We start from the raw sequence: 22,818 nt of genomic DNA on the forward strand, positions 1-22,818 counted from the left end.
GTCTGGCAATTGATCTTTGATATCAGCAGATAAGTAGGCCCAGTGTTCTGTGATGGGATGTTGGATGGGATGGGATCTGAGTTACTGCAGAGAATTCTTTCCTGAGTGCTGGCTGGTGAGTCTTGCCCACATGCTCAGGGTTTAGCTGATCGCCATATTTGGGGTCTGGAAGGAATTTTCCTCCAGGGCAGATTGGCAGAGGCCCTGGAGGTTTTTCGACTTCCTCTGCAGCATGGGGCACGGGTCACTTGCTGGTGGATTCTCTACAGCTTGAGGTCTTCAAACTACAATTTGAAGACTTCAATAACTCGAACATAGGTTAGGGGGTTGTTATAGAAGTGGAGGAGTAAGGTTCTGTGGCCTGCTTTATGCAGGAGGTCAGACTAGATGTTCACGTTGGTCCCTTCTGACTTTGAAGTCTATGAATCTATGAGTCTATGGGTGCTGACTGCTGCGCTCACCCCAAATGACATGTAGGCTCCCATCACACTGCCGGCAATGGTGGCGAAGCCCCCGGTCATCACTGTATGGACTTCTGAGAGTGTCATGTCTGCCAGGTAGGGGAGGACCAGCAGCGGGGCCTCTGTCTGCACCAGAGTAAAAGACAATGAGGGTCCAGCCGATTCACAGAATAAGAGATACCTCCCTGGCCAGCTGTGCCCTGGGCAGAGGGGGTCACCCCACAGCATTACCCCTGGGGCTCATGTCTCCCCAGGGATCTGGGGGAAGTTTGAGCACATCCTCTGGAGCAGTGAGCAGGCTAGATTGGTCCATAGCACACACGGCAGCATGGCCTCCCAGGAGACTGCCCTCTGACAGGGGAAATGGGACCAGGCCATTGGTCTCCAATGGCCTGGTCTCCGTCATGGGGCTGAGACATGCACCTCCAAAGGGACTGGGAGGGACCCAGAGGCTGTGGAGAGGACCCTGACATCTCTACTTTTCCTGGCTGTGAGGGCTCAGGAGAAACACCACACGGCAGCTGCTCCCTGCTGCAGGGCATGGCTCTGTATGGAGAGCAGGGGGCACTCTGCCCCTTGTGTGGGGTGTGAGGTGCTTGGTGGTCATGTCCTGGTGCTGCCCAGCCTGAGGGATGCTAGGTTGCCTCCCAGAAGCTCTTACCTGTCCTACAAAGATGTTTCCTGCCACACTGAGAGTCTCAGTGGGCGTAGTACCCATGGTGATTTGCAGCAGCCAGGAGATCTGCAGGGAAGCAGGCAGGGCTTAGTATCAGGACAAATCCAGGACATTTCACAAAGGCTTTGTCCCCAGAGGTCAGACCCTGCCTGGGTGTGGGCCCAGATCCAAGACATATGGCTGAGGTAGAGATCCAGGGATGAGTGCTCTGGTACCAGGGCTTTTCACAGCCCCACGGGAGCTCCTGAGATCTCGGGACAGCCCTTCTGGGGCTGAGTCCTATGTTAATATAAAGCTTCCAGCCATGTGTTCCCCTTTCTTAAGGATTCCTGCTGCCCCAACCTGCCAGTGCCAGGAGCTTCTGGGACTTGTGTGGGTGCCATACTGCGAGCTGGGGCTCCCAGCAAGCTGGCTAACCCGAGTACCCTGGCAGGGGCTCCATCTGCCAAAGTCTAGGTTATTTCAAGGCGGGACAGGGGGACAGACGGGGTAGTGACATGAACACTGGGGCACAAAGACTTGTACAGCCCCAGGCAACATGCAGGAGGAGCAGGTCCTGCCATCAATCCCCCCTTGTACCAGAGCTACAATCCCCCGAGACACCAGGCTTGGCCTTACCTTCAGGATGAGCCACTGCATGAGGCCAACGTAGTAGAGAATGGACATCACACAGCTGAAGAACACGACAATCGGTAAAGCCTGCAGGCAGAACAGCAGTGCACAGGGTCAGCACAGGGGCCGAGCAGGGCTTGCTGGGAGCCTGTGGCAGAGAACAGGCTGAAGCCCCACATCTCGCCCCAGTGCCTGCAGCTGGGCATGACGTGGCGCAGAGTCAGAGAGCACAGAATAGTCCACAGGATGGCCCATGAGAACTGGGGTTCCAGCAGTGCCAGAGCTGCATGGCAGGTAGAAGGAGGATATCACAGTACCATCTCTGGCTGCAGGCACAGAATAACAGAATGAGAGCCAGGGCTGCTCAACACCTCGTGCTCCTCCTTCCCGGGCTGTGCCAGTGGCCTCCCCTCATAGGCCTGGCAGGATGACCCAGGCCAAAGGAAAGCTAGTTCCTAACACCCACTGTCCTCCCTGTGACCCACATGCTGACCTGAAAGGCAAAGGCCTCCGTGATCAGTCTGTCCCCAAAGATGAAGCTGGAGCCAGCGGTGGTGTAACTCAGAAAGATCTGTGTGGGGAGATGGTACATGTTGGGGAACAGTGCTACGGAGAATATGCCACAAGGCCTCTTCAGTCATGACCGTCATCCCAAGCCCCCTCCCTCACACAGCTCTCTAGCCCTGCCTGGGGATCACAGCAACAATCCTTCCTGCCCCAGTGTGCACTGCATGGCATGGGGAAGCCTCTAGAGCCCCTGCCCTGGACAGAGTGGAGGAGGGGGAACTGGAGGAGATCCAGGAATGTAAGGGAGGTGTTAGCGGCCTGACAAATGATCTGGAGGCAAGGGCTGCAGCACCCACCAGGGACTTCATGGCAGCATCAGGGTCTCTGTGGCAAGGAGTCAGGCCCAGATAAGGGAACGAGGTGGGAGGCTGCCTCCTGGGTGCCAGGACACTGAGGGCCACTGGAGTTGAGAAGCCACCACTTACTGACAAGTTTATGGGAACCAACAACATGAGAGAAGGGCCAGAGCCTGTGGGGCCATAGGACAGAGGGAGCCATTTTCAGCTAACACCGAACAAGGAACTTTACTAGCCCTAGCCCTAGAACTGTTCAGCCTCCCTCTGCTTCTCTGCACTGCTCCTGCCCAATGCCAGGCCCACTCCTTGCCCAGCTTCCTGCTACAGATAAGGAACAGCTTGTCACACCAGGTCCCTGTGATGGCCTGGCCTGCAGGCTATTGGCCAACACCAGCTTAAGCTTCAATCTCCTGAGCAATAAAGAATAGTTAGAACCTAGCCCCATGCCCGCCCACCTGGCCCCACCTCCACGCCACTCCTCCAGCCCCACCCCCATCCTCCACCCCAGCCCCAGCCCTACCTTGATCTTCCACCCCACCACCCTCTCAGCCCCACCTCCATACGCAACTTCACCCCAGCCTCACCTCCAACCCCAACTACACCCACCCCATTCCCACCTCCAAACCCATCTCCACTGACTCCAAATACGCCCATCCCACCTCACCTCCATGCCCTCTCCCCGCTCCACCTCAAACATCCCCTACCGTCTGGCAGCAGTGCACTCAGTACCTGGATCTGATTGCCAAGCCATTGGAATGCTTCAAATCCAGGATCCGTTCTGATTATAAAGAGCCCAAGAACGAACTCCAGGCCAAGGCCCCAGAAGACGGCTCTCCAGGGCACCTGGGACCAAGACCAAAGCAGTGCTCTATGTATTGAGTCCCATCGTCTTCCCACTCCAGCTTCTAGACTCTGTTAGTCATATAAGACTCTAAGCCCCACTGTCATTTCATGGGAGGAGCCAGCAGGCACTCAGCTGCCATGGTGATGGGTGTCATAGAAACACCCAGACAGACAGCAGGTAGGACCAGGTGAGGGATCTGAGCACTGACCCCACCGTGCTGGGCTGAGGGAGCCTCTTGCAAGATGCACTTCCCCCCTTCTCTGAAGGGATCCCTCCAGTCCAGAGTGAGCCTCCACCTCTGCTTGGCTGACCAGGCCCCTGCCAGTGAGAGGCAAGGTTTTCTGAATATCCCATGGGCTCTAGTGCACTCTGAAAAAGCAGGATAAGGAGGTGGAATGGGAGGAAACCAAGGAGAAAACAGAGAGAGAGCAGAGGAAGGGGCCAGGGAGACAGACAATGAGATGGTGCCAATGGGGGAATGGGTGCCAGGTGAACAATCCCTCCATGTAAGGACACATCACCCTTTGCACACATGCCAGGCTCACTCTCAGATGCGCTTTGCTGTCAATGGCCTTGCATTACTGTGACCCAGAGCACAGCCTGACCCACTGAACAAGAAATGGGTGGGGGAGGGGGCAGAATTACAAAGGTATTTAGGCACCTAATGTTTCAGCTAGGCACCCAGTGGGATTTTCAAGATTACCCACTCAGGTGAGGTTAAAAGACAATGGGAGTTGGGTGCTGAACTCAATTGGGTGCTTTGTAAACCCCACTAGGTGCCTATCTGCATCTAGAGGTGCCTGAACCTCCTTGTAACTCTGGCCCTAGGTCAATATTTCTGTCTCCACTGCAGGTGGAGGTCAATGGGGAACTTATTGCCCAAGCTCAGAGGCGTTGGTGGCCTATGCTCTGTTCTCTGGCCATGCTGCCTTTCTGATCTCTGCCAGTGAGCTCTGCTGGCTGCATGCCCTCCCTGTTTTCCGCTGGTGCCCCAGAGGCTTCTTCTACGGGGCACCAGGAGATAACAAATGCAAACAGTACAAGGGTGTGCATGCTCCCAGAGACAGCTTCTGCCTTCAGCCCCTAGGACAAGCCAGAGCTGAGCTGGTCAGGGAGACCTTCCCTTGGAGAAACAGCATCTGCAGCATTGGACCACGCCAGTCCTTCCTGCATGGAAGTGCAGCACCCAAAGGAAACACATCCACTTACTGCAGCATGGTGCTTGGAGCAGGCAAAGAGGAACAGAACAAATGCGCAGAGGCCAGCAAATGAAATCAACTGCTCTGGCCTTTTGGAGGTGTCCAGAACCAGCCACGTGACCAGACCAACCAGAATGGCCAGCCAGAACACCCTGCAAGGGAAGAACCAGACAGCAAGTTGGCCAGCTGACTTGGCTGCAGGAACTCCTGGGAGCATGAGGATCAGCTCTCTTCCTCCAGTGAGATGACAAGAGCTCATTGCCAGCAATATGCCGCTGACACTCTACTTGTCCCTCACCACACACAATCACATCCTGTCCCCAAGCTGGCCCAGTGGCAGTGGCTGGTTGAAGTTAGCCCCAAGGAGGAGGGAGGTCATGCTGAATGGCTGAGGAATATTCCTACAGGAGCCTGCCATCTCCTCTCGTTGGAGACAAAGCCCCCCAGTTGGTCAGTCTGCAGTGTAGAAGACTCCTGGGTGCCTCGCTATCACCGAGCTCTCACAGCAGCATCAGTAGGTGACACTTTCTACCATTCATGGCTGGTAAGGAGACTCCTTCCCAACCTGGCAGATGATGACTTGGCCTCAGCAATATAAGATCCTGCTCAGGTCAGCGTCAAGTCATGCTAGAATACTGTCCTGGCGCTTTCCTAAGATTTGGAACAGCATTGTGATACTTCTGCTGGACCCAGTCCAAGTGGGTCCTTTCCCTCCATCGCTGTGGAGCATCCTCCAAGATGTCAGGTGTGGGTGCCAGGCCCAGGTAGACGCTGCTCAGTGGTGGGTCAGCACAGAGGGAGCCAGGATGCTGCACCAGGACCGGGCGTTCACTGTAGTGCTGGACAACTTCGGGAGCTGGGTAGTGGGGACACCTGAACCCCTCACAGGAAGCAGGAGTCACGCAAAGGTAGGGGGGATGCGGGGATGGGATGTTCTCTGTGGGGAGTCACCCTGCTCCTTTGGGCTTCTCCCAGAACCCTGCATTGTCCTTATTCCCACCTCTGCCCAGCTCCCCCACTACCATCCAACTTCTGTTCCCTACCGGGGCCTCCCACTGACTTGCGTTCCAGCACTTGTGTTTTTAGGACTCCAACACTGGCTCAGGTACCTATTGTCTGGTTAGCCTGACATAGACCTTATGCAAAATCATGGATAGGTTGATATGGGATGAACTCAGTAAAAAAGTTAATGGTGGCAGTATAATTAAGTCATAGATTCACAGATTCCAAGGGCAGAAGGGACCAGAGCTCATCAAGTCTGACCTCTGGTACAGCAGAGCCCAGAGAACTTCCCCAAAATAATCCCTAGAGCAGATCTCTTAGAAAAACATCCGGTCTTGAGTTAAAACATGTTAGTGATGGGGAATCCACCATGACCCTTGGTAAGTTGTTCCAATGGTTAATTAATCTCATTATTAAAAATTTACAGCTTATTTTCAGTCTGAATTTGTCCAGCTTCAACTTCCAGCCATTGGATGGTGTTAGACCTTTGTCTGCTAGATTGAAGAGCCCATTATTAAATATTGTTCCCATGTAGGTACTTATAGACTGTGATCGAGTCACCCCTTAACCTTCTCTTTGATAAGCTGAATAGATTGAGCTCCTTGTGGCTCTCGCTATAGGGTAGGTTTTCTAATCCTTTAACAAGTGTTATGACTCTTCTCTGAACTCTCTCAAATTTATCAACATCCTTCTTGAGTTGTGGAACTAGTATTCCAGCAGTTGTCATATCAGTGCCAAAGACAAAAGTAAAATAATCTCTCTACTCCTACTCAAGATTCCCTTGTTTATGCATCCAGGGATGATATTAGCCCTTTTGGCCACAGCGTCGCACCGGGAGCTCATGTTCAGCTGATTAACCATCACACCTCCCAGATCTTTTTCAGAGTCACTGTTTCCCAGGCTAGAGTCTCCCGTACTTTAAGTATGGCCTGCATTCTTTATTCCTAGATGTATTCGTTCATATTTAGCTACATTAAAACACACATTGTTTGCTTGTGCCCAGTTTACCAAGCAATCCAGATCGCTCTTGTATTAGTGACCTGTCCTCTTTGTTATTTACCACTCCCTCAGTTTATGTATCATCTGCCAACTTTATCAGTGATGATTTTATGTTTACTTCCAAGACATTCTCTGTTTACATTTACATTGAGACCTAACAGTTAGCCATCTTTTAATCCATTTAACGAGTGCCATTTGAATTTCATCTCTCTAGGTTTTTTAATCAAAATGTCATGTGGTACCAAGTCAAATGCCTTAAAAAGTCTGTTGTATCAACACTATTACTTTTGTCAACCAAAATTGTAATCTCAGCAAATAAATAAATAAATAAATAAATAAAATCAAGTTAGTTTAACAGGATCTGTTTTCCATAAGCCAATGTTGATTGGCATTAATTTCCATTACCCTCCTTTAATTCTTCATTAATCAAGTCTCGTTTCAGCTACTCCATTATCTTGCCCAGGATCAGCATCAGGCTGACAGGGCTATAATTATGGGAATCCTCCTGTTTATCCTGTTAAAATATTGGCACAGAATTAGCTTTCTTCCAGTCTTCTTGCACTTCCCCGATATTCCAAGACTTACTGAAAATCAACATTAGTGGTCCAACAAGTGCCTCAGCCAGCTCTTCTCAAACTCTTGGATACAAGTTATCTGGACCTGCTTATTTAAAAATGTCTAACTTTAGTAGTGCTGTTTAACATCCTCCTCAAATAGTAGTGGATTGGAAAAAGTGTTATCATCATCATCCTCATATGTTAGACCTATCTCATCTGTTTTTTCCCAAATACAGAATAGAAATATCTAGTTAACACTTCTGCCTTTTCTGCATTATTATCGATAATGATACATTTCTATGTAGTAATGGACCAATGCCATTGTGAGGATTCTTTTTGTTCCTGATATACTTTAAAAACTCATTATCCTTAATTCTGCTGACCATAGATTTCATCTTGTGTCCCTTTGATTCCCTTATCAATTTTCTACATTTCCTAGCTTCTGATTTATATTTATTATCATCAACTTTCCCTTTCTTTCTTTCTATCTATCTAGCTATATTATTTTTTAGCTGCCTTCATTACCCTTCTAAACTACATCCATTTTTTAACCAGTATGGCCTTCTTCAGTGATGGCATTGTGGGGTTTTTGGGTCTCTAGTAAGGTGTTCTTAAACAATTCCCAATAAGCATTTACCTTTTTCTGGTTAAATTTAAATTTCTCCCAACTGATTTGGCTCATAATTGTTTCATCAGCATTGTGAAATTGGCCCCTTTAAAGCACCAGGTATATATATTACTCATTTGGACTTTATTCTGCTTGCACATTATAAATGTGATCAAGTCATGATCACTTGTCTAAAGTACCATTAATTTTCAGTCCTGTGATCAGTTCCTCTTTACCTGTCAAGACAAGATTGAATAAAGAATTCCCCCGTGTTGGCTGCAACACTTTTTGAGTTAGGAAACTGGCATCTATAATGTTTGAAAATTCCAAAGGTGTTTTAGTACTGGTAGCATGAGACCTCCAGCATATTTCACTCAGACTGAAGTCTCCATGATCACATGGCTTTTCTTCCTACCCATTGAAGATAGGTCCATAAAGAGCTAGTCATTCTATTCCCTAGTCATTTGGTGGTCTGTAGCAGACACCAACTAATATCCCATCTTGTGTTTTATCTATTAGGATATTCATCCATACATATTCAAAATAATTTTCTTCTGAATTGTCAGTGACTTGGAAACAAGTAATGCCATTTTTGACATAGAAGGCCACTTACTCTCCCTTTTGGCCCACCCCATAATCATTGCTTTTCACATTCCAACCATGGGAATCATCCCACTAGGTTTGACCAATACCAACAAAATAAAATGTATGTTCATAAATGAGCAATTCCAGCTCCTCTTGTTAGTTACCCAGGCTCCTAGCATTGGTATTTGGGTAATCTAAGAATGTCTTCTCTTCATGTTCTTTGATCCTTGACTAATTTTGCTCTCAACATCTTGATTCTGTGCTAAATAAGTTCTCTACCCTCTATTTTAATACCAGTTAACATGTCTTTATGGATAATAGATCTGGTCAAACAAACTAGCAAAGAATCCTGTGGCACCTTATAGACTAACAGATGCATGCATCTGACGAAGTGGGTATTCACCCACGAAAGCTCATGCTCCAAAACGTCTGTTAGTCTACAAGGTGCCACAGGATTCTTTGCTGCTTTTACAGATCCAGACTAACACGGCTACCCCTTTGATACTCAAACAAACTAGTCATTTTTTGATGAGATCACAAATTTAGCTCATAAAGGTAAGTGGGCTGACATAATAGACTAGGGTGACAAGATGTCCCGATTTTATTGGGACAGTCCCAATATTTGGGGCTTTTTCTTATATAGGCTCCTATTACCCCCCACCCCCAGCCCGATTTTTCAGCCTATAATAGACTTAGATTTCTGTAAGGCATTTGACCAACTCCTGTATGAAATACTGAATAAAAAAGCCTAGCACATATTAAATGGAGTAAAAAACTGGTTAAAGAGTAGATCTCAAAATGTAACTGTAGTAAAAAGGAAATTGTTATCCAGTGAGAGTATTTTTATTGTTTTCAGCGTAGTGCTACTCAATATTTTATCAATGATTTGGAAGAAAATATAAAATCATTGCCGGTGAAATCTACAGATGACACAAGAATTGGTGGAGTGGCAAATAATGATGGGGACAGGTCAGTTCTCCTGAGTGACCTGGATCACATGATAAGGTGAACTTATTTGCACAATCAGCGTTGTAACACAACCAAATGCAAAGTCGTACATATTAGCTCAAAGAACTTATAGCACCTTTAAAGTCCTGGAAAGCAGGGACTCAGAAAAGGATGTAGGGGCATAGAGGAAACCAACTGAACATGAGCTCCCAGTGCAATACTGTGGCTAAGAGAGTTAATGTGATTCTTAGATGGACAAACAAGGTAATGTCAAATGGGACGTGGTATGACATCTGTATACGGCATGGAGGAGGCCATTGCTGGACACTGGGTCCTGTTCTGGTGTCCACACTTCAAAAAGGATATTGAAAAATTTGAAAGACTTTTAAAAAGAACCAAAGGAATGATCTGAGGTCTGGAAAATCAGCCTTACAGTGAGAGACTAAAGAAACAATCTATTTAGTTCATCGAAAAGAAGGTTAAGAGGTGACTTGATCACAGTCTGTAAGTGTCTACATGGGGACAAGTAGCCTGACCACAGCCAATGAGACCACTAGGGTGAGTCAGGGCCACTTGTGTGAGCGTGTGTTTCACAGCAAGGCAGGAAAGTCCAGAAATTAGCCATACTGCCGAAGGCACAGGAACCAAGGTGGGATGTTTGCTCTTTGAATGGCTGTCTGATCCCTCCCCATAGAGGCCTCTAGGGCCATGTCTGTGTGGGAGTGTGTGCCAGCATGTGTCTGCCAGCTTCAGCACAGCCCCCAGCCCTGGAGTCCAGCGCAAGCCCAGTTAGTGTGTGCTCACAGAGAACCTCTGTGTGTGCACACCAGCCCAGCTGTCCCATGACCATTGGAGGAGGGAGGGGTGTGCACTGACATGATGGAGACCCAATGCACCTGGAGAAACATGCAGCCCAGCAGAAAGCTGCTTTCGGTGGATAACGTGTCTATTGCCAGACTCACCATTTTAGCCATGGCCAGGACTTCAGGCAACATTTCCGACAGGGGCTCAGAAGCTTCATCAGCTTTGCTCCACAGTGTTTCTGAATGAGCCCCCAGACCACAAAGAAGATGACCAGACCAGTAATAACGACCAAGGCAATGGCTCGCTGGAAGTCCAGCCAACAGGCCGCAATGAAATAGGCCAAGTATGCTGAGGAGAAGCAGGGCAGAGGCAGTGAGCAGCTTCAGGGGCCTGTGGGCAGACTCAGCTCTCACAAACCCTCCCTTGCCTCCAGCTATTCCTCCCTCATCCCTCACCACACAACCCCTACCACTACAGAGCAATCTCACTGCAGTCAAGCGAGCTGGCTCATGAGTGTGTAGTGACCAGCCATTCCTGGGGGCTGGAGGGACTGACAGGAAGGCAGAAGTAGAGGTCTCTGCATGTTCACTAGGCGGGGTAGGGAGGGACGGGGTCATGCTATTCCAGGACTAGAGATGCCTAAACCCCCGTAAGGAGAAGGTCTGACTGGGATCAACAGGGCGAGAATGACACAGGCCCACTGCGGCTGGAAAGATGGGAGATGGACTGGGCTGAGGTGCAACCTTCGTGACAAGGGGTGGACCCCTCCTTGCTTGGGACACGGAAATCCAGACTAGCCAAGGCCTGGACAACATGCTGAGGGGGTGAGTTCACTTGGCTGAGGAGGCGTTCTTGGTTCTAGAGTCTCTGATTCCCAGGGAGGATCACTCACATGTTGTGAGAGGGCCTGACAGTCTCACCTGCACACAGGAGGCCCAGGAAGACCTTCCGGAGCACCTTGACATGAGCCTTACACACTCTTCTGGCCCGCAACCCGGGCTGTGCTGCACGCCTGGGGAGATGCAAACAGAGACACCGACGCACAAGCAAAGCTCCTTGCCAAGCAAAGCTCCCCTGCTGCAAGAGCCACTTGTGCCCAGCAGGAACTGCAGGATCTGGTGCTGCCTATTCACACCCATTTATCCTAACTAGCCTCCCAGCTTTCCTGGGATTTTGGGAAAGATGCCTCCCCACTACTGCCCTGCAGTCCAGGGAACATGCCCTCCATAGGCACCGACTCCTTGGGGGTTCTGGGGCTGGAACACCCACAGGAAAAAAAAATAGTGGGTTTTCAGATCCCACCAGCCACCCTTGATCAGGAGGCCCCACCAATCAGCTGTTCGGTGGCATGTGAGAGGGGCTAGAGAGGAGACAGTAAGAGCCAGAGCGAGGGTGGGGCCTTGAGGGAAGGGATGGAGTACAGACGGGGCCTTGTGGTGGAGCACCCACCCGGAAAAATGAAAGTCAGCGCCTGTAATGCCCTTCACTGCAAGCTCAGCAGAGCTCTTCCGCTAACTGAGGTTAATACAGCCCTTCACATCCCTTATGGCAAGCCAAGCCCTTGTACCGTGGGTGGGGGACAGCTATCATCCATCTGTGTTACTGATAAGATAACTGGGAGCCTGTACAAGGCCACTGCAGGCAGAGCTCCCTAAAAGAACAAAGTCCCAGCAGCTTTGCCATACAGCCCCTTGGAAGGAACACGCCAAATCAGCTGCTTCTGTGACAGGCATCAACCTGTTGCTGATAGACCACATTTAGAGATCCATGAGTGCTGCTGCCCCCAGAACAAAGAGAGATGGCTTTTTAGCTCACATGGTAGAGGCTTATGCTTTTATATTGAGAGACCCCTGATTCCAACCCCACAGATGACCCAGACATGGATGCTGTGCTATCTGTTATCCTGGACCACAATCTACTCCTAGAGCCAGGAAGAGAAGCCAGGGTTCTTGATGCAGCTGTAATGTTTCAAGCATAGACAAGCCCTTAGTGTGAGGTGATGGCTGGAGTGATGCTATGTGGCAAAGCAGTGTGTGCAGAAGACCATGGGGATGTCTACACTGCAATAGAAGCCCAGGGTTAGTGCGACTTGAGTCAGTGGACTCTGAGTTTGAGAACCCGAGGCTTGAGCATCTACATTGATTGCCAACCCTCGGTTAAGAATTTTTTAACCTAGGCCCGGACCTGGGGATCCAGCATCCACACTGCAGTATGCAGCCCCAAGTCCACCCAACCGTATTCCAGACTTCCTAGCACCCTTCTGAAATGTGGCCGCCCTAGTCCTTTGTTCGTGGTACAGCATGGGAAAACTTAATGGTCCACACCACACATACAGGAAGTTTTAACAGCCTTCCAGCACATCCCACCGAGTTGTCATTTTGGTCCGCGTGCTCCCTGCAAGCAGAGCCAGCAACATGGAGGAGTTGGCACTTTAAAAACTTCTCTTGTGTGGCCTTTCATTCCTGCTTCAGGGCACAGGTAGAGCTTCTGTGAGCTGCTGCTGGGCAGTTCAGTGGTGTTTTCTGTCTGACAGAGCTAGTGACAGACCAGGAGGAGGAGGAGGACACAGATATGGCGGACTCAAACTGACTGATGCTGCTCATGACACTTGGTACAGCCTATGGTCCCTACATAGACCAGAAAAGGGCCACAAGCACAGACTGGTGGGACCACTGCGTGACCACATCATCACGCAGACCTGGGATGACCAGCAATGGGTCTAGAACTTTTGCATAAAGAAAGCTACATTTCTGGAGCATTGGGAGTATCTTGTCTCAACTCTCACATGCAAAGACACATGCGTGAGGGTGGCCATGCCAGTCCAGAAGCAGGTTGCTGTACCCACATGGAAGCTGACTACCTCAAGTGGCTACAAGTCCATTGCCAATCAGCTTGGTGCTGAAAAGTTGACTGTGGATAAAGTGGTGGTGGAGGTTTCTGAGGCGGTCAGGTGTGTGGTTTATCCCAAGGTGATGGGCATGAAAGATATTCCTGAGGGAAGCTCTGGCTTTGAGAGAATGGAGATTCCAAATTGTGCCAGAACATTGATGGGACCCACGTGCCCATAGTTTGCCCTCCTCTAGGAGCACATGAGAACCTAAACGGCAAAGGGTGCTACTCCATAGTTATTCAGGCCCTCATGGACTATAGAGGCCAATTTAAGAACATCAGTGTTGGCTGCACTGCAAATGTTGGATGCTAGGGTTTTCCGCTGACCAGGAGTCTACATTCATAGACTGGCTGGGACACTATTCCCACCACATGATGTTGTCATAAATGGAGTTACTGTCCCAATTGTTATTTGGAGAGCCCACGCGCATCCACTTTTTGCCTTGACTTATGAAACCATACCCTTATCTCCAAGGCCCTGACCAAATAAAGTTGAATTACACCCTCAGCAGGTGTAGAACGGTGGATGAATGTGTGTTTGGCTGATTGAAATCCCACTGGTGATGTTTACAGACCTGTTTGGATGCCAGTGTCCTCAATGCTGCCTGCATTAGTCTGGCTTGCTGTGCTCTTCATAACCTTTGTGAAGTCATTTCCCCCTGAATGGACCTATGACAGTAAGTGCCGCTGAACCAGCACACTCAGCCAGAGAGGGCACCTACCACAGCTGCAGCTGGGTGCACCCAGGCAACAGAAATCAGGGATGGACTTGCATGGAGCAGTGGAAGAAGCAGGACAGTATCTTTACGAATATGCTTGAAGGGTGGGGGTCATTGATTGCTTCTGGGCAGGGGGGGTTGATTGTTATGCATTTTTGACTGGAATGACTGCATATAAAATGGAGCCGGGAGGAGAAACAGTATGGATTGATATAAATAACTGATGTATGGATTGATGCAAATAGCTGTATTGAGACATGGATTTTGCATAAAGCCTCTTAGCTGTCCCTGACCATGTGTTCACCGTTATTATTTGATATACACGTTATTTGATGTGTTGCAGTGATGGCTGTAACATTTCTTTATAAAATAAAAACCTTTACTTTTACACATCTATTGGAAAAGTACAATATGAAACCATTGCCTGCCAGGCCAGCTGCCATTAGCTCCCCAAAACACCAGCAACACCAAAAGCTTTAGAAGTAACCAAGACCAAAGTGCATCAACAAATGCAATCAGTTGAACTATGTACGAGACACACCTCCCACACTATTGCATGTCCCCTGCCTTCCCTCCCCGATTCTTCTTTCCCTTCCTTCCATGTTTGCTGGGCGCTTGGCACTGAGATGGGAGTGGAGGCGTACACAGAGAAGGGATTCAGTGCTGAGGACTGCATGGGACACACTAGCCATGTCCGACCTCTCATACGATCTGATTGTATGAGCCACCCAGCCGTGGAGTTGTCCAAGCTGTTCCTGTTCTAGGATCTGTGAATCAAGTGCTTGTTCCTGTGCTACTACTCTGTCCCCAGCTATGCAGCCAGCTCGAGATTTTCTGCTCACCTCTCCGTATGTCTTTTCTCTGGTCACAAGCCCCTTTCCCCTTGGTACTCGACCTGCTTGTTGGCCTGTCCAGAACTTCAACCATAAGTTCTTCACAGAAATGCTTCCTCTTGGAACAGTGCATGAAGTTATGTTGGTCCAGGCTTCTGCAGTGTGGGCAAGCTGTGGAGATACTGCAGTTTGTAGAGGTCGAGGGGCCTGGAATAGGACAAGACACAGAGGGTTACTGTCTCCAATAGCTTGGTGCAGGAGAACAAAAACTCATTTTGGAATTTCAAGGACAGAAAACGTTACTTTTTGAAACTGAACTGCAATATATTGACAGAAGGCTGCTTCAGCCCACATAAGCTCCCTAGACACAGCCGAGTTAATCACAGTGCAACAAGTGCTTGGGAATGAGCGACAGGGGATGGATCACTTGATGATGACCTGTTCTATTCATTCCCTCTGGGTCACCTGACACTGGCCACTGTCGAAAGACAGGATACTGGGATAGATGGACCTTTAGTCTGACCAAGTAGGGCCATTCTTACGTTCTTATAATCTTATGCTGAGAGCATGGTAAGTTACAAATCACAACATTTTAAAAAAATATTTTTTTAAAATGGAATTTGGGAGGAGGTTGGTGGCCAGGCTGTTGGTGGGAAACCAGGTGTGCATGCCTCTGAAGCATTCAAATGTATGGTGAATGAACAGCACATCTATGAGTGGAGTGGCCTGGCGAGCTACCAAGGTAGCCCTGAAAAATACACCCTTCCCCACAATGTGACTACAGACCTGGAGTTCCAGCCACATGTAAAGTTTGCAGCTATGAGCCCCTAGGATTGGATAAGAAGTCATGAGTGAATCAACATGGTGCTGTATTAGCATATGCATGGTTTAGCTCCTCCCCAAGGCTTCTGATGCAGCCTGGTAGGATGGGGTGCAAACACCTGGAATAGAGCTCCACAGCCATCCCCCCTGGCAAATTTCTGAACTGACTTCAAATGCTTAGTCATATTTGGGATTAATGATTTCATCACCCATGAAATGCATGGACTACATTTAACAGAAATGGACTACATATGAAAACAGACATTTAGATCACTTCCCCCTCCCTCCAACCATACAATTCAGTCTATTTTTCAGGCAGCTCATTACACCATGGTGTTGGTACCGAGTGGTGTACATATGGGAAAGGTAATATACAGTTCTTATTTTAACAAACTAGAAAATACTAGCAAAAATGTGCACCTCCCCAGGAGAGAGTCACTTTGACATGCCCGTTATACTGCTGGCAGTTCCTGGTCTCCATTTGGAATTCCTTGGTGGGGGCAGAGGGCAGGAACAATGTGCTACTAGTAGCTACATGCTGCTACCCAGGGCTTATAATCTTTTGGCACTGGTTCATGGAGCAGAAATCCCTCCCATTCCCATATTAATAAACAGAAAAATGAACCCAGAAACTTACCAGACTCTGGGGCAGTTATCCCTCTTCTGTTTCTGCTGCCAGCTCCATGGTGGGCTATTCCTCCAGGGAGCATCAAAAAGCGCCTCTGAGTATGACCCCAGTATGTGCTGCAGCTGCTCCTGTGGCAAAGCCTCCTCTAGGACCAGTTTCATCAGCAGAGTCGCTTCATTTGCCTCATTCAATGATTCCCCTGCTGGCTTCTGAGGCCATGGGGCCTCCTCCCAGATGACCAGGTGGCTCAGTGCTCAGAACAGTCCCCATCATACTCAAACTCATCATAAGAAGGGCATGATGCCGGCGAGTTGCCAGAGATTCATAGATTCTAGGACTGGAAGGGACCTCGAGAGGTCATCGATTCCAGTCTCCTGCCCTCATGGCAGGACCAAATACTGTCTAGACCATCCCAGATAGACATTTATCTAACCTACTTTTAAATATCTCTAGAGATGGAGATTCCACAACCTCCCTAGGCAATTTATTCCAGTGTTTAACTACCCTGACAGTTAGGAACTTTTTCCTAATGTCCAAGCTAAACCTTCCTTGCTGCAGTTTAAGCCCATTGCTTCTTGTTCTATCATTGGAGGCTAAGGTGAACAAGTTTTCTCCCTCCTCCTGATGACACCCTTTTAGATACCTGAAAACTGCTATCATGTCCCCTCTCAGTCTTCTCTTTTCCAAACTAAACAAACAGCTGTAGTCCTGTACTCATTGTAATAGTACTCATTCCTGAGCCCCTTCATCTGTTTCCCACACTGGTCGCTGGTCGGTAAATTTCCAGCACTACCAGCTTCTTTGCTATTTGCTGGTATATGTGGGCATTCTAGAACTCTTACTAAAATCAGTTGCTTTGCAGGCCTAGCACCAGAGACTAACCAAGATCTGGCTCTGGCTGTCTCCTGCGACCATGTTGCAGTGCACTCACTTTTTGGTATCCGTTGCAAACACAGACTGCTCTGTGCTCTCCTAAGGTGTGTTTGCAGCTTTTCAGTCAGAATAAAACAAAAGGGTTAACCACAAAGCTGCTGTACTAGAACAAGGGGAGGTGCTTCCATTTCCGTGGAGTCAATTAATGATTCTTGGGAGAGAGAGGACAAAGGAACTCAGCCCATAGCACTGTGGGATACTTTTGGCAGACTCAAAGAACCCGAGTCCAAGGAGTGTTGCATCTACACTGCAAAACGACAGGCCTCGAACCCTGCGCCCCATCTTGACTCTGGCTCAGACCTTCCATCTTCATGGGGTCATAGGACCATGGCCCTGAGGCCAAGAGATTTGTGTGTAGATGGAAGAGGGGTTAGGGTCTGAGCCTGGGCTTACCTTGCAGTGTAGACATACCCAAAGTGGTTGTGTGCTAATCTCTGGTTTACTGTTGCGGTTGTAGTGTGTGTGTTTTGGTTAATGGGAGCTGTTGGGGAGAAGTGACACTTCCTGGGGTTACTATACCTCCAGAAGGTGGAGTGTTCAGCTCTCTCCTGTCTGTTGTTCTCAGGAGGCAGATTCTGTGCTCCCTCAGGGAGTTCCTCTTCTTCCTGTCAAACATCCTGTTAGTCAGTGTTCTCAAAGCAGGTCCAAAGGCCAGTGCAGAAGAGAAGGGAAGATTTACCATGGAGTCGAAAGCCGTGTTCTCCAAGCCCTTCTCCAGGTCATCGAGTGAAATTCTGACATCCTCCATATCTAGATGTGCTCCTGCTACAACACAAACTCAGGAATTAGCTGGATGGCCCCGCAACAATACATCTTGTGAAGGAATGATGCCATGAGCACCATCTGGTTCCCAAGCTGGGAGGCAATAGCCATTTGCTTCCCGAGAATGGGGAAACCCTGAGCTGCTTCCTTGTTTTGGACCCAAGGGACAGAAGCCCAGAGCTCATAGATTTAAGATCAGAAAGGACCATTTTGATCATCTAGTGTGACCTCCTGTATAGCACAGGCCAGAAAACTTCCTGAAATAATTCCTAGATCAATCTTTTAGAAAAACATCCCATCTTGAGTTAAAAATTGTCAGTGATGGAGAATCCACCATGACTCTTGGTAAGTTGTTCCAATGGTTAATGACTCTCACTGTTAAAAATGTATGCCTTAGTTCAGTCTGAATTTGTCTAGCTTCAGCTTCCAGCCATTGGCACATGTTAGACCTTTGTGTGCTGGATTGAAGAGCTGATTATTAAACATTTGTTCCCCATGTAGGTACTTATGGACTGTGATTAACTCACCCCTTAACCCAGAGGTCGGCAACCTGCGGCAAGCGCGCCAAAGGCAGCACGCAAGCTGATTTTTACTGGCACGCTGCTGCCAGCTGGTGTCTCGTCCCCCATCCCCGCTGAGCCCACTGCCAGCCTGGGTGAATGGAACCCCTGGCCAGCAGTGACTGAGCGGGGCTGGCAGCTGGGACCCCGGCTGGTAGGAGCCGGTGGATGGAATCCTGGACTGGTAGCGGGCTGAGCTGCTCAGCCTGCTGCCAGTCTGGGGTTCCAGCCACCGGCCCCTGGCCAGCTGGGGTCTCAGCCATCAGCCCCGATCAGCCTGCTGCCAGCTTGGGATACCAGCTGCCAAACCCGCTCACCTCACTGCTGGTCTGGGGTTCCAGCCGCCCAGTCCTCTGCCAGCCGGGGTCCAGGCCTCCGTCCCTGCTCAGCCCTTCTGCCAGCCTAGGGTACTGGAAGCCAGCCCAGGGCTCTGCTCTGGGCCTGGTCCCAGTGCTCTGCAGCCCTTATAAAAAATTACACTACAATTAGCTTAAAAACTTGAAAACTTAAAAACTCTATTTGTACCTTACAGTTTGTATCTTGCATGCACCCCAGATTAAGAACCACTGCACTAAACTGATAAGATCTGCTTTTTAATTTAATTTTAAATGAAGCTTCTTAAACTTTTTAAAAACTTTGTTTACTTTACATACAACAATAGTTTAGTTATATATCATGGACTTATAGAAAGATCTTCTAAAAACGTTAAAATGTATTACTGGCACGCGAAACCTTAAATCAGAGTGAATAAATGAAGACTAGGCACACCACTTCTGAAAGCAGAGGCGGCTCTATGTTTTTTGCCACCCCGAGCATGGCAGTCAGGCAGTCTTCAGCGGCGGTTCTGCAGGAGGTCCACCCCGGTCACGTGGATTCGGCGGCGGTTCTGCGGGAGGTCCGCCAGTCCAGCGCCTTTAATGTACTTGCTGCCGAATTACCGCCAAAACCATGGGACTGGCAGACCTTCCTCAGAAAAGCCGCTGAAGGCTGCCTGACTGCTGCCGCAGGCACGCACTTGCTGAGCTGGTGCCTGGAGCTGCCCGTCTGAAAGGCTGCCAAACCCTGCCTTAACCTTTTCTTTGTTAAGCTAAATAGATTGACCTCTTTGAGTCTACCACTAGAAGGCAGGTTTTCCAATCCTTTAATCATTCTTGTGGCTCTTTTCTGAACCCCTCTCCATTTTATCCACATCCTCCTGGAATTGTGGGCACCAGACCTGGACACAGGATCCTAGCACAAGTAGCACCAGTACCAAATACAGAAGTAAAATAATCTACTACTTGACATTCTCCTGTTTATGCACCCTAAGATCCCATTGGCTCTTTTGGCAACATCATCACACTAGGAGCTCATGTTCAGCTGATTATCCACCATGACCCCCAAATCTGTTTCAGGGTCTCTGCTTCCCAGGGTAGAGTCCCCATCCTGCAAGTATGGCCTATATTCTGTGTCCCTAAATGTGTTCATTTATATTTAGGCATCTGGTTCCTGAGCTGGGAAAGTGTGACCCTCGCCTCCCTTTATTCACACCCTACACACTACTGTAATGATAACTGTATAAAATACACCTTGTGAGCTATCATTTGAAAACTATTAACACACTGGTGAATAACATCATTGTAAACTATGTGTAACAACATTTAGCCACAACAAATCTTGCATCATGGTGGGGACCAGACTAGATGACCCTTGTAGTCCCTTCTAACCTTATGGTTCTATATGTGAAGTTATACATTCTCTCTGTGTGATGTAACCTTCCTTAGAAGTTTTTCCTTCCTTAGAGGTGTTTAAGATCAGACTTGACAAAGCCCTGGCTGGCATGATTTAGTTGGGGATTGGTCCTGCTTTGAGCAGGGGTTGGACTAGATGACCTCCTGAAGTCCCTTCCAACCCTGATATTCTATGAGTCTATGATATCTAAAGCCAGATAGCCAAGCCTAGGTAAAGGGTATAAACAGGTTTATCCTAGACAAAGAAAATGTGGGTTTACCCTAATGTACATTTTAGCATTAAGCAAAGCTTACATCAAGCTAAACCAGTGGGGATATTCTGAGTTTGAAGTTGAGAGACAGAGAATTAATATGGCGCCTGCACCCCAGAAAGACAGAGGAGACCGAATCCCCAGGAGGCCTTCCTGACTTTTAGGACAAAGACAATTCCTTTGGGGATATAAGGGACAGAGAGAGACTCCATCTTTAGCCTACAGCTGCGGAGACAAAGGAACCAAGCACTTTGTGATCCGTGTATTGGGTCCTGGCCAGAGGGTCTGGTCAGCCATGCTAGACAAAGACTGATGGTGAGAAAATTACCTAGAGCAAAATCTGTAGCTTGTTAAGTTAGGTCTTAGTCATCAGAAAGTGTATTTTTACTTGTGTTTGTTTGTAACCCGTTCTACCTTCAGTCCCTCCTGCATGGTATCAATTAACCTATGTCCTTCTGTTAATAAACGGGCTCTATTTTGACTATAAACCAACTCCGTGCTGTGTTTGAACTGAAATGATTGTTCACTCCAGTTAAAGAAGACTAGGGAGGGGCTTCTGTGTTCTAGGCAGGCTGCTGGGGTCAGAGCACTGAGCGAGGGCTGCACAGCACATAGACACTCAGGGAACAACATGCTTGTCTGCTGGCTGTTGGTGTTCAGGCTGTGAGCCACAGCGGCAGAGCATTTACAGTACCCAGGGTTACAGGGCAGGGGGTGACACAAGCTCACACTGGTCTGGGTTGAATCCCAAAGTGTTACAGAGGGGAAGCTGGGAGCTCTTTCCTGGTTCTGTATCAGCCTCCAGGAGATGCCAGGAGCAGCTTTGTGATTCTAGGCCTGAGAGAGGATTTGTCCTGAATTTCTGTCCTGTCCAGAGAAGCACTGAGTTTGTTCCTGAACCAATAAGATGAATGAAGAGCTGCCAATGAGCTCAGGGGTGCAAGGCTGGCTCATTTGCTCTCCTCCTCTTCTTTGCCCAAGAGCTTCTCTTTCCTCTCTACCCCTGACAAGGGAGGATCCCTGAGCAGCCTTCTTGTTTCCAACTGGAGTGGGGGAAAGCCCCACATTTTTGCCTGCCCCAGAACTTCCTCACAGGGGGCCAGGAGGCAAACAGACAGTCATTGTTTATAAGGTACGTTCAACCCCTTTCCTAAGCTCATTTCCTGGGCCCTACCCCTCGATAAAAATGATATTCAACTGGGAAATAAAAACAACCCAGGAAACTACAGACCAGTTAGTTTAACTTCTGTGCCAGGGAAGATAATAGAGCAGGTAATCAAAGAAATCATCTGCAAACACTTGGAAGGTGGTAAGGTGATAGGGAATAGCCAGCATGGATTTGTAAAGAATAAATCGTGTCAAACTAATCTGATAGCGTTCTTTGATAGGATAATGAGCCTTGTGGATAAGGGAGAAGCGGTGGATGTGATATACCTAGACTTTAGTAAGGCATTTGATACAGTCTCTCATGATATTCTTATAGATAAGCTAGGAAAGTACAATTTAGATGGAGCTACTATAAGGTGGGTGCATAACTGGCTGGATAACCGTACTCAGAGAGTAGTTGTTAATGGCTCCCAATCCTGCTGGAAAGGTATAACAAGTGGGGTTCCGCAGGGTTCTGTTTTGGGACCGGTTCTGTTCAATATCTTCATCAATGATTTAGATGTTGGCATAGAAAGTACGCTTATTAAGTTTGCGGACGATACCAAACTGGGAGGGATTGCAACTGCTTTGGAGGACAGGGTCAAAATTCAAAATGATCTGGACAAGTTGGAGAAATGGTCTGAGGTAAACAGGATGAAGTTCAATAAAGATAAATGCAAAGTGCTCCACTTAGGAAGGAACAATCAGTTTCACACATACAGAATGGGAAGAGACTGTCTAGGAAGGAGTAGGGCAGAAAGAGATCTAGGGGTCATAGTGGACCACAAGCTTAATATGAGTCAACAGTGTGATACTGTTGCAAAAAAAGCAAACATGATTCTGGGATGCATTAACAGGTGTGTTGTAAACAAGACACGAGAAGTCATTCTTCCGCTTTACTCTGCGCTGGTTAGGCCTCAACTGGAGTATTGTGTCCAGTTCTGGGCACCGCATTTCAAGAAAGATGTGGAGAAATTGGAGAGGGTCCAGAGAAGAGCAACAAGAATGATTAAAGGTCTTGAGAACATGACCTATGAAGGAAGGCTGAAGGAATTGGGTTTGTTTAGTTTGGAAAAGAGAAGACTGAGAGGGGACATGATAGCAGTTTTCAGGTATCTAAAAGGGTGTCATCAGGAGGAGGGAGAAAACTTGTTCACCTTAGCCTCCAATGATAGAACAAGAAACAATGGGCTTAAACTGCAGCAAGGGAGATTTAGGTTGGACATTAGGAAAAAGTTCCTAACTGTCAGGGTAGTTAAACACTGGAATAGATTGCCTAGGGAAGTTGTGGAATCTCCATCTCTGGAGATATTTAAGAGTAGGTTAGATAAATGTCTATCAGGGATGGTGTAGACAGTATTTGGTCCTGCCATGAGGGTAGGGGACTG

General features: G+C 48.3%; 1 protein-coding gene across 1 annotated transcript in view; it reads right to left on the reverse strand.

Annotated features, from left to right (window-relative positions):
- Positions 1-17,729, reverse strand: part of LOC127058559 (sodium/nucleoside cotransporter 1-like) — a 46,888-nt gene extending 29,159 nt beyond the window's left edge. Inside the window, exons 1-10 of the mRNA XM_050968703.1 lie at positions 17,501-17,729; positions 14,608-14,805; positions 11,078-11,212; positions 10,316-10,505; positions 4,666-4,807; positions 3,342-3,455; positions 2,243-2,320; positions 1,756-1,836; positions 1,123-1,203; positions 462-587 (exon numbers count right to left, since the gene is read on the reverse strand). Of these exons, the coding sequence (XP_050824660.1) occupies positions 462-587; positions 1,123-1,203; positions 1,756-1,836; positions 2,243-2,320; positions 3,342-3,455; positions 4,666-4,807; positions 10,316-10,505; positions 11,078-11,212; positions 14,608-14,805; positions 17,501-17,729 (1,374 nt within the window). The remainder of the gene's footprint in view (positions 1-461; positions 588-1,122; positions 1,204-1,755; positions 1,837-2,242; positions 2,321-3,341; positions 3,456-4,665; positions 4,808-10,315; positions 10,506-11,077; positions 11,213-14,607; positions 14,806-17,500) is intronic.
- Positions 17,730-22,818: the final 5,089 nt, after the last annotated feature.

This window comes from Gopherus flavomarginatus, chromosome 9 (assembly GCF_025201925.1).
Source record: "Gopherus flavomarginatus isolate rGopFla2 chromosome 9, rGopFla2.mat.asm, whole genome shotgun sequence".
Classification (NCBI taxonomy): domain Eukaryota; kingdom Metazoa; phylum Chordata; order Testudines; family Testudinidae; genus Gopherus; species Gopherus flavomarginatus.